Genomic DNA, 12354 nt, shown 5'->3' with positions numbered 1-12354 from the left:
AGTTTGGAGGAAAAGGACTTGGCAGTGTCTGTGTTTGCAGTGAGCTGGATCTCTGCCATGAAAGACTATCTCTGGATCATTTGGGTGATTTAAACTCATAATAATAAAGCCTTTAACCTGATGTGATTCTGTTTAAAGGTGCTAAGTCTCTTGGAAGTTTGAAGGAACAGTTTCAGGAGTTATTTACTGTTGCAATATTTTCTGAGTTATCTTTGAAGTAAGAGGTGTTAAGAGATCCAATGTTTATTTAAGATGTTAAGTTGAGTTCATGGAATAACCAGTGTTTTGTGTTTAAAAACCCACATGTCCATAATTGTAATCCCACACCTAGGGAAAAAGCCGTGTGCTAGGAAAAGCAACAAATCCATTAAAGGGAGAAGTTGGTTGAACTCCATAATAGATTTTGGGGTTCTGAAAACGCCTCACCCATAACAATTGGGGGCTCGAGGGGGATCAAAGTCTATCTATTGGATTGGCTTTTGTAAACTTAAAGACAGTGAAGGATTGTTGCTTTTCCGGTGTCTTATTTTAGTTTAAGTGGGGAGAGTGATGTGAACAATGGCTCTTTCAGAGGCTCAGAAGTTTTTGGGGTGGAGAATGTCACGTGTAGTACTTTACGGACAGAAACAAAATGTAGACTGTTAGATTTGGCAAGAACATTGCAGTTAACATTACCTGACAAAATGCGAAAAGATTAGGTAATTATGGCGGTGGTTAAGCATTTAAAGTTGCCTGAGATAGAGTTTAACTCATTGGAAATGGCAAAAATTCAGTTGCAAATTAAACAAATGGAACATCAGAAAGAATTAAATCGGCTGGAATACGAGAGTGAGAGAAAGGAAAAAGAAAGAGAGAGAGAGGAAAAAGAAAGAGAAAGAGAGAGAGAGGAAAAAGAAAAGGAGAGAGAAGAAAGGAGAAAAGAAAGAATAGCCCTAGCAGAACAAAAAGAAAAAGAAAGGGAGATACAGATCAGGGAAAAAGATAAAGAGAGTGAGTTTGAACTTTAGAAAATGGCCATAAAACATGACAATCAGTTAAAATTGGCAGAGGTAAAGGGAAACGTACAGTTGGATGATAGTGATTAGGATAGTGAGAAAGAGCGTCATAGTCGAAGGCTTGATGGGAATCTATTTAAATATGTCCAAGCATGCCAAGGTTTGACGAGAATAAAGTGGAAGCCTTTTTCATTTCATTTGAGAAGGTAGCTAAACAAATGAAATGGCCACATGACATGTAGGTGTTACTGATTCAAACAAAGCTGGTAGGTAGAGCTAGTGAAGTGTTTGCATCACGACTGGAGGAGGTATCTGGAACGCATGAGGACGTGAAGAAATCCATATTAAGTGCATATGAGCTGGTGCCTGAAGCTTATAGACAAAGGTTTAGAAATTGAAGGAAAGAATTTGGTCAAACATACATGGAGTTTGAAAGGCTCAAACAGAGTAATTTTGATAGGTGGATAAGGGCTTGAAAATAGACCAAACGTATGAAGCTCTCAGAGTAATTATACTTTTGGAGGAGTTTAAAAATTCAATTCCTGATGTAGTGAGAACTCATGTGGAAGAACAGAGGGTTAAAACTGTGAGATTAGCAGCGGAAATGGCAGATGATTATGAATTAGTTCATAAATCAAAGATTGGTTTCCGACATACGTTTCAGCCGGTGAGGGATAGAAACTGGGGACATGAGAAATACTTAAGTGGTAAAGGTAAAGGTGATCTGATGGGAGACAATAAAGAGAGTGTACCTCAGATTAAAAAAGAAATCCAGGAGGGTAGAAAAGAAATGAAAAGTTTCAGATGTTTTCACTGTCATAAACTAGGCCATGTGAAGTCACAGTGTTGGTGGTTGAACATAGAACATAGTACATACAGTGCAGAAGGAGGCCATTCGGCCCATCGAGTCTGTACCGACTCACTTAAGCCCTCACTTCCACCCTATCCCCGTAACCCAATAACCCCTCCTAACCTTTTTTTTTTGTCACTAAGGGCAATTTACCATGGCCAATCCACCTAACCTCCTAACCTGCATGTCTTTGGACTGTGGGAGGAAACCGGAGCACCCGGAGGAAACCCACGCAGACACGGGGAGAACGTGCAGACTCCGCACAGACAGTGACCCAGTGGCGAATCGAACCTGGGACCCTGGCGCCATGAAGCCACAGTGCTATCCACTTGTGCTACCGTGCTGTCCACTCGAACCTGGGACCCTGGGAAGCACTGGGAAGGCTGATGTGGGAAAACAGGATAAGACAGTGGGGTTTGTTAGAGTGGTAAAGGAAAGCCCAAGGGAAGCGAAGGAGGTGCAAACGATTGTACAGCCTGTTCAAGAAGTAATTGTTAAGAAGGTGCCAGATGTCTTTAAAGAATTTACTTGTGTGGGTAAAGTTTACTCATGTGTATCAGGAGGAGCAGGTAAAGAAGTCACAATTTTAAGAGATACAGGGGCCAGTCAATATGTGGAATTCAGGGTGAGAGGAGTAGCGTTCCATTATATAAGGTAAGGTTGGAAAGTCCAGTGAAGAGTGGTGAAGTGGTAGTAGGAGTAATAGATAAGCTATCTTGTCCAGGAATACAGTTTATCTTGGGTAATGATGTGGCTGGATCGCAGGTGGGAGTGATGCCTACTGTGGTTGATAAGCCAATTGAAATCAGTCAACTGAAGTGTTAAAGGACGAATATCCTGGGATTTTTCCGGATTGTGTAGTAACAAGGTCGCAAAATCACAGGTTAAGACAAGAGGAGAAATCAAAGAGTGAAGATGAAGTTGAAGTGCAATTATCAGAAACGATTTTTGATCAGATGGTTGAAAAAGAACAAGAACAGGTGGAGGATGAGGCGGATATTTTTAGTTCAGGAAAATTGGCTGAGTTACAACAGAAAGATGTAGAAATAAAACGGATATGTCAGAAAGCATATACGGAAGAGGAATCTGAGAGTATACCAGAGTGTTATTACCGTAAAAATGATGTCTTGATGAGAAAATGGAGACCTGTACATATGCAGGCGGATGAAAAGTGGGCAGAAGTTCATCAAGTAGTATTGCCGGTAGGGTATAGAAAGGAGGTGTTGCGAGATGCACATGAGGTACCAGCGGGAGGTCATTTGGGAATAAGGAAAACTCAAGCTAAAATCCAGAAACATTTTTATTGGCCTGGACTACATAAAGATGTAGTTAAATGTTGTCAATCATATCACACATGTCAAGTGATAGGGAAACCTCAAGCAGTGATAAAACCAGCGCCCTTAATACCCATTCCAGTATTTGAGGAACCTTTTACAAGGGTCCTAATTGATTGTGTGGGACCGCTTCCGAAAACAAAAAGTGGGAATCAATATCTTTTGACTGTAATGGATGTGTCTACTAGGTTTCCAGAGGCCATTCCAGTACATAATATTACAGCTAAAAGGATAGTGGAGGAGTTACTTAAATTCTTTACTAGATATGGACTACCCACAGAAATTCAATCGGATCAAGGAACAAATTTTACTTCAAAGTTATTCAAAGAAGTTATGGATAGCTTAGGAATAAAACAATTTAAATCAAGAATCCAGAATTGCAGGGAGCATTAGAAAGGTGGCATCAGACATTAAAGACAATGTTGAGGGCGTATTGTCAAGATTATCCAGAGGATTGGGATAAAGGAATCCCATTCGTATTGTTTGCAATTAGGGATACACCTAATGAGTCTACCAAATTTAGTCCTTTTGAACTAATTTTTGGTCATGAGGTAAGAGGGCCACTTAAATTGATTAAGGAAAAATTGGTGGGTGAGAAATCGGAAATTACACGATTGGATTGCGTGTCAAATTTTAGGGAACGATTAAATAGAGCAGGTGAATTGGCTAGACAACATTTGAAAGTTGTACAAAATGTGATGAAACGGGTAGCGGACAAGAAATCCGAAGTTCGTAGTTTTGCCAGTGGGGATAAAGTTTTAGTGTTGTTACCAGTGGTAGGGGAGCCTCTAAAAGCTAGGTTTTGTGGACCGTATCAGATTGAAAGGAAATTAAGTGAGGTGAATTATGTGGTAAAATCACCAGATAGAAGGAAGACTCACCGACTGTGTCATGTGTATATGCTTAAAAGGTACTTTGAAAGGGAAGGAGAGAAAAAGGAGGTTATTAATGATTCTAACTCAAAGTGACGAACCAAATCCAGATGACTGTGAATTTGACATACCTCAAATTAAATTGGAAAATGAGGATGTTCTTAAAAATTGGGATGCATTGTTAAGTTACCTTCCAGAGGAAAAACAAACTGACCTGAAAGAGTTATTGATATCATATGGGCAAGTTTGTAGAGATAAATTGGGAAGTATTAAAATTGCTATACATGATGCAGATGTGGGGAATGCTGTTCCTATCAAAGAACATCCATATAGACTTAATCCTTTAAAATTGGCACAGGTTAACAAAGAGATTGAAAGTATGCCTAAAAATGGCAAAATTGAAGTGGGTTGCAGCCAATGGAGCTCACCCATAGTGATGGTACCTAAACCAGACAGTACCCAATGATTGTGGGTGGACTATCGAAAGGTGAATGCAGTTACAAGAACGGACTCTTATCCTATCCCACCGTTGAAGAATTGCATGGAGAAAGTGGGACAATCTGCTTTTATTTCCAACTTCCAGACATGGAAAGAACATTTAAAGCATCGTATGGAATTCTTCGATCAACTTCAGGAGGCGGGTTTAGTGATGAACCTAGCCGAAAATGAATTTGGAGAAGCCCGAATCACTTTCCCTGCGGAGCTTCCGATACCCTCAAGACGAAGGGAAATAATGCGATTTCTTAACATGAATGAATTTGATCGAACCTTCGTGCAAAGGTTTTGAGGCGTGATTACTCCACTGATGGACTTGCTCAAGAATCCTAAAAAATTTCAATGGACAGCGGACTTTCAACAGGCATTTGACTGCCTGAAAGCTGTGATCACCAATGCTCCTGTATTGGAGAATTGCAAGGGACTCTGTGGCCAGATTGAACTAAAGTATCTGATTCTAAAGAGAAATGCCGAGGAGTAGAGGAATGGATGGATCGTGCAGAAACTTTGTTCAAAGAGACTGTCAATTGAGAAGGATTTTAGTTGGAGGAAGAAGAAGAAAGAACAATGGACTAAATTATTATACCTGTTTGCATGTGTTTTTTTAAAAAACGTTAAGGTTTATTTACTGTGTACATTTCTTAGTGGATGGTGCAAAAGTGAAAAATGAAACCATCTTGAAGTTGATGGGTTTTTTTTTCTTGGGAGGTGTCATGTGAGAATACCTTTGAGACATGGATGTTTAAGCAATGTACCTTTAAGAAAACAGTGATATCAGCGAGTGGGTGGAGCTGGGCTTTTGATCAGCCATTTTGCAGTTTAGTTTTGCAGTTTGAAAAAGAGCTTGTGTGTGTCTCAGTGTTTCCAGAGAACTGCAGTTTTAAAAAGCAGCTTGTGTGTGTCTGTGTGTTTCCAGAGAGCTGCAGTTTGGAGAAAAAGAGCTTGGCAGTGTCTGTGTTTGCAGTGAACTGGATCTCTGCCATGAAAGACTATCTCTGGATCATTTGGGTGATTTAAACTCATAATAGTAAAGCCTTTAACCTGATGTGATTCTGTTTAAAGGTGCTAAGTCTCTTGGAAGTTTGAAGGAACAGTTTCAGGAGTTATTTACTGTTGCAATATTTTCTGAGTTATCTTTGAAGTAAGAGGTGTTATGTGATCCAATGTTTATTTAAGATGTTAATTTGAGTTCATGGAATAAACAGTGTTTTGTGTTTAAAAACCCACGTGTCCATAATTGTAATCCCACACCTAGGGAAAAAACCGTGTGCTAGGAAAAGCAACAAATCCATTAAAGGGAGAGGTTGGTTGAACACCATGATACATTTTGGGGTTGTGAAAATGCCTCGCCCATAACACTCACTCACTGACTCATTCACTCACTCACTCACTCACTCACGATCACTCTTTCACTCCCACTCACTCATTCACTCTCTCACTCACTCACCCACGCACACTTACCCGCTCGCCCAACTACTCGCAGACCCTCTCACACACCCGCTCGCACACCTGCTCACACACCTACTTACTCACGCGCACACTCATCTAGTCACCCACCCGTTCACCCACTCCTGCACTCGCTCTCTCACCCACTCATCCATCCATACTCACTCACTCATTTACCCACTCACTCCCACAGATCCTCACCCCCTCATTCACCCATTAACTAACTCACTCATTAAAAGACTTGGCACCCAAAGCCTTCCTAAATACTGTTGTAAAAAGGGGACGTGTTCTCTATCTTTTTCCATCTTCTGCATTCGATGGACTTGACTTGGAGAGATTTTGCGTTTGCCTATTTCTGCTGCAGTTTCCCAACTGAAAATGCACAATATAGTCGGGCCGCAGAAAACTTTGTGGGCAGATACAATGCGCCCAGCATTGCCACAGACCAAGAGGTCAGGGCCATTGAATTTATACTGTCCTCCATACAGCTCAGCGCTGTGGTACTGCAACACAAATGTTCTGATCAATGATACAAACGTTTGCGACATTTTTTTCTTCTGTTTTAATTGATCATTTTTCAAACTTAAAATTGCATTAGCTATACATATTTGTTTTATACTGTATGCATGTTTCCTCAAATAATTATGATACAGTTTTGTTTAACTTGCATCCCAATGCGCTGAAAAACAATCAGTAATATTTGTACTTTGAATAGCTAAACAATGTAGGATATTACGGTCTTCGCCACTGCAGAATTGAAAGACACAAGAATTGGAATTAATTAAAAATTTTATAATCCATGTTCTTGATAGGATCCTTTCCAGCTTTTTCTAAATATGGCACTAAATTTGGATGTTATAAGACAGCATATTTTATGGATTTATATTTGTATTGGCACATTTTTATAAACCTAACGCTGTAAGCGGCATTTATTTTTAATGTGACTGAATCTCTACATTGAATTCTCGTGCCCAGCCATATAGTAAATGCTATGTAAATCCACATTTTATAATAGTAGATGGAATTATTTAGTTACAGAATTTATGTTATTCATATCCACATTGTTTTGTTTGGACACTTAGGTTATAAACAGAGATCAGATTATTCTAAAATTGAAGACTGACTTGAAGATTTCACAGGAGAAATATACAGGTTCACAGGAAGAAGTATGTATCCTTTTGTCTTTCGTTTCGCCATCAAGATAACTTCTGTTAAATGGCATTATCTTAACATATTCTAAGTTATGCTTGTTGAAACAAATGTTATGGGCCAGGGTTTAGAGAACCCCAAAGTGTATCATGGAGTTCACCTGACCCACAACTTTTACTAGATTGCGGTATGGGGAGCACACGGCTCACTTTACAGGTGTGGGACAGCAGAAATGGAAAAGTATATTTTAAAGCAAGACAATGTTTATTCTATGAACTCAAGTTAACCTTTTTAAAACATACAGTGAACATCTTAGCAACCATTAATTCAAATACAACCCCCAAAGAATACAACACTAAGTAATGCTTACGCTGTCCTTTTAACATCCAGAAGACTTACAAAAGAAACACCTTTTAACAGAAGCACATCAGGTTAAAGTCAGTATTGAAAACATTTATAATTCTGAATTCACCAAATGATCAAGAGATAGTCTTTTCATGGCAGAGAAATCACCAGTACAGCTGCTCTGTCTGGCTTCAGCTCCCACACTGAAAACAAAACTAAAACACACCCTGCAGCAAACAGCCTAAAATGAAAGTAAAAAGCTGATATACTGCCCAGCTCTACCCACTCTCTGACATCACTGCAGTAGTAAACACCCATTTCTTAAAGGTACCCTCATACAGATATTTATATACATACCCATTTATAAACACCCATTTCTTAAAGGTACTCTCACATGACACAAAGAATCATCTTTATGCTTTGATTTCTTTTGTTCTTCAATCATTTAACTTCCTCTCTCAATTAATTAGGCTGTTACCTACCCAAAAAGAAGGTACCACACCTTCTCCACTAAATCCTGTCCTTATGGCAAAATGTTCTGAGGTATTCCTCAATCCTCACTCTATATCTGAATTCAGCCATTATCCTAGAAGTATACCGCAATGCTTTTGTCAGTCGAATAACCACTGTTGTCAGCACAAAAGGAAATAAATGTATAAGTGTCTCAATTAAAAAGCTCCAACTGTTGGCTTCTTGAAGTGTTTTTAATGCTCAAGTTAGGGTGTCATACAACAATAATTGTCTGGTACTTTAAATTGTTATATTAGGGGCTCCAAAGTTTTTTGGGGCCACATTGCTGTTACTTTGATCTCTCACCTGATTTAGTGGGTGTAATAATCTGCATGGAATACATGGGGCTGGGATGATTGTTTTCCCTGTGTGACTCGAGGAGTATGAGCTTCTCCGCTAAATATGGGGCTATTCCTATGTGTATATAAGGTTAGCCAGATAGGAACTGACTGACAGAGAGAGAGGACCTGGTGAAGTCTAACCCGGCCCCTTAGTAAATAGTAGGTATTATAAATAAATATCTTCTTATTGTTACTCGTCTGACTCCCTTCACCTTTATTAAACTGTGAATGAAGATAAACTGGAACTGCTGATATTCTGCCATCTCACCTACGCCATCTCTCTGTGACTTTGCTTTGCCTGGGCCTGAGGTGCGGCGTGGAGTCTTCACTATGCCTTTGTTTGGTTGGTTGGATGCTTTTGACCCTACTATTGAGTCATGGAATCAGTATGCGGAATGTTTGCGATACTTTGTCCATGCCAACAACATAACGAAAATGAGCGGCAGAATGTTATTTTGTTAACGGCCTGCAGTGTGCACGCATTTGCCATAATTAGGTGCCTCACGTTTCCAGCAGCACTGGATACGGTAGCATTCGACCAGCTCATCGCGCTGGTGGGGAATCATTTTCACCCAACACCGTCTGTGATAGTGCAACGGTACGGATTTAATATGGTGGAAAGGTCAAAAGGAGAGTCAGTTGCTGAGTATGTTTCCCGGTTGCGGAAAATCACAGAGTATTGTGAATATGGGACTATGTTGGCGGATATGCTCAGTAACCAGTTGGTTTGCAGTATTAACAATCTCGACATACAAAAAAGGCTTCTAGGTGAAGTTTCCCTAATGTTCCAGCAGGCTTTGCAGATTTCGCTTTCACAGGAAAGTGCTGCTCGGGGTGTCCAGGACCTCCAAGGAACAGAGGTTAATGTCACTCAACGGCGACCGCTCGCCACCTTTCTGTGACCAGAATGGACTGCTGCGATGCAGTTGGCCTGGAGTCTCGAGGATCTAAGCCGCAGCGCATGCTCTCTCTGGATTTGGGAGGGGCCAACTCCGCCCACTATGAGAAGTGTAGACGTCAGAGTTGCTGAAGCCGCAGGCAGCATGAGATACAGCGCCCTGACCGCTCGGGACAAGGTTGACATCGGCCCCATCGCGGGCCTTTCATTTGGACGACCCTAAAGAAGCTGGAGATGAGTCCGAAATGCTCACGAATGGTCCCTATTCACATCCCCGTATGAGTTAATGGTCACTTAATTCAGATAGAATTAGATATGGGTGCTGCTGACTCAGTGGTGCTGCACCATGCGTTCAACTGGATCTGACACGGAGTGAGTAGATTGTTGTTGGTCGATTCAGCCGCCCGCCTCGCTACGTATACCATGGAGCATTTGTCAATTGTGGGCTCCACACTCGCTCAGGTGGTTTATGAACATCAATGTCTGAGTCCTCCTTTCATTGTGATGCAGGGCAATGGTCCCAATCTGCTGAGCCAGGACTGGCCGCACCATTTGCAGCTCGACCTGCAATGTATCCTCAAGGTAGAAACAGGCGGTTTATATGTGGTGTTGCAGAAGCTTCCCGACGTTTTCGGGCCCGGCCGTGGGGAAAGAAAAGGGACTGTAGCAGAAATTCAAGTAAATCCGCAGGCCCAGCCTCATTTCTTTCGTGCCCAACCAGTCCCCGAGGCGATTGTGGGCAAGATTGAAGCTAAGCTCCAGTGAATAGAAAACCTTGTATCATACGGCCAGTTGTGCCGACTGGGCGGCACCGGTGGTTCCGGTGATGAAGCCTGATTGGACGGTCCGCCTCTGGCTGCGTACCAATACATATTCAAACATCGTCCAGGCACATTGATTACGAATACCGACACATTAAGTTGGCTTCCCTTGCCTGTAATCTTGGTGGATCCACCCACGGCCGCCAAAATCGTAACTGTCCTCAACTTCATGGACACCTTGCCCATAACGGCTAGTGCATCACCGACTGGTCATAATATGATCCGGCCGGTGTTAGCAAAGGTGCGACATTTGGCTTTATCCGGTGGACCACAGCGACAGTTTCCGGTGGAATTGAAGCCTTTTTTGACCAAGATGTCGGAACAGACTGTGGGCATGAGAGTCGTCGTGCCTGTGTCAGGCCAACCATTCTGAAAGACCTTCATGCTGCTCATCCAGACAATTCCAAAATTAAAATGCTGGTCAGGAGTTACGTCTGGTTGTCTGCCATCGATGTGGACATTGAGCTGGTGAACCAGGGCTGTCCTGTGTGTGAGGTCCATCAGAAGCCTCCGGCAGCGGCGCCTTTACACTCATGGAAGTGGCCTGGATGTCCCTGGGCCCACGTTCATGCGTATTTCGCTAGCCCGTTTTTAAGCTCTATGTTCGATATTTTGGTGGATGCGCACTCAAAGTGGCTGGAGGTCCACAAATAGTGTCCATCAACTACCTTGTATCCGTTGAGTGGCTGCGCACCTCTTTCTCCACCTACGGATTACCGGGAGTGCTTGTTACGGACAACGGGGCCTCATTTACTAGTGAGGAGTCTGCTGCCTTCGCGATGGCGAATTAAATCCGCCATGTTCGCAATGCGCCCTCTCACCCAGCACGAATGGATTGGCGGAACATGCTGTACAGATGGTGAAGTTGGGCCTGAAGAAACAAACCACAGGTTTGATGGATACCAGGCTGACATGCTTCCTCTTTTCTTATAGGACGCCTCCTGGTGCTGTTACAGTGGTGGCCCTGGCTGAAATGTTGGCCCCGACTCTGGACTTGGTTGGGTTTGTTGCTACCTGATATCGGTGCAAACGTGTGCCGCACACAAGATTTCCAAGGGCGTTTCCTGAATATCGTCGATGTTTCGCACCTGACGAGGCGGTCAGCGCCCGTAACCTTGGTGAAGGTCCTCGTTGGCTTCCAGGGGTTGTCGTTCGTCAAACCGGTCCCATATCATGCCAGGCCCGTATTTGAGGTCACACCTCGACCATCTTTGTGCTCGCATTCTGTCGCTCCAGAGGCTCCTTATGGGATCACTGCCCCATTCTAGCCTGCCACTCTGACGGTTCCTTGGCGGAAATCCATCCCGATCCTGCTGGTTACTCCGGCTCCACAGTCTGCACACCCGAATATATTGTTTTATACTCGTGGCACCGAAATGCCTGATGTCGGGTCGTCTGATTCCAATTTGGAGACACAAACCTCTGGAGTCTCTGACTCGGATATTGTCATTCGGCCACCTTCGGAGAATCACGTTCTCCGCCCTGACGGTTCAGCCGCAAGCGTAGTTCTCCGGCTTGTTATACTCTGGCTGATCGGGTCCCACCGCCAGTCAACGATGTGCCAAGGCCAAAGTGTCTGCGCCACCCGCCGCCAAGTGGGGCTCCGCCGTTTTCTTCTGGGTCTTCCTCGTAGTCGGTGTTTTTAACTTTTTCTTCTTTGTCCGCTCCTCATCTTCATCGTCCTCATTGTTTCCCATGGGGGTCTTCGGACTTTGGGGGGAAGGGTGTAATAACATGCATGGAATACATGGGACTGGGTTGATTGTTTTCTCCATATTGCTCAAGGAGTATGAGCTCCCCCACTAACCTTTGTAAATCATACGCATTATAAATAAAAGTATTTTTATTGTTACTCGTCTGACTCCCTTCGCCTTTATTAAAGTGGGCGCGACAGCAGGAATTTACAGAATTGTAGTGAAAGAGCACCACAAAAATATTGCCTTGTTACAAGTGTTATAATCCCTGTAGAGACTGACAACTTCTAAAAAGAGATGAATTTCCCAGTTGACCAAAAGAAATAGTCGAAGGACAAGATTTCATGTGTTAAGACTTTTACTGTAACAAAGAAATTAAAATCAACAAGGATAAAACATTAATCAACAGGCAATTAAAAACATCAAACTGAAGAAAATTATCTTTTTGTATGAGCTAACTAATATAATCAAGATACATCTTACTATACCTTTGTCTGTGCAGACACTTCTGGTAGAGGTGTCAAGTCCAAAGTTCCTCCCAGTCCTGAGCAGGCTCATTTCTCACTGCCTTGCTAGGTCAAAATGCTCAGTGTACTTTGAAAGT

At 42.5% G+C, this 12354-nt stretch overlaps 1 protein-coding gene across 6 annotated transcripts in view; it reads left to right on the top strand.

Moving 5' to 3' along the window:
- The window catches only part of LOC140385401 (uncharacterized), a 649931-nt gene that overhangs the window by 286990 nt on the left and 350587 nt on the right, over positions 1-12354 (top strand). For all 6 annotated transcript variants that reach the window (XM_072467513.1, XM_072467511.1, XM_072467516.1 and 3 more), the window contains one exon: positions 7075-7158. In XM_072467513.1, the coding sequence (XP_072323614.1) occupies positions 7075-7158 (84 nt within the window). The remainder of the gene's footprint in view (positions 1-7074; positions 7159-12354) is intronic.

This window comes from Scyliorhinus torazame, chromosome 11 (genome assembly GCF_047496885.1).
Source record: "Scyliorhinus torazame isolate Kashiwa2021f chromosome 11, sScyTor2.1, whole genome shotgun sequence".
Classification (NCBI taxonomy): domain Eukaryota; kingdom Metazoa; phylum Chordata; class Chondrichthyes; order Carcharhiniformes; family Scyliorhinidae; genus Scyliorhinus; species Scyliorhinus torazame.
This window is presented reverse-complemented; position numbering and strand designations above follow the sequence as displayed.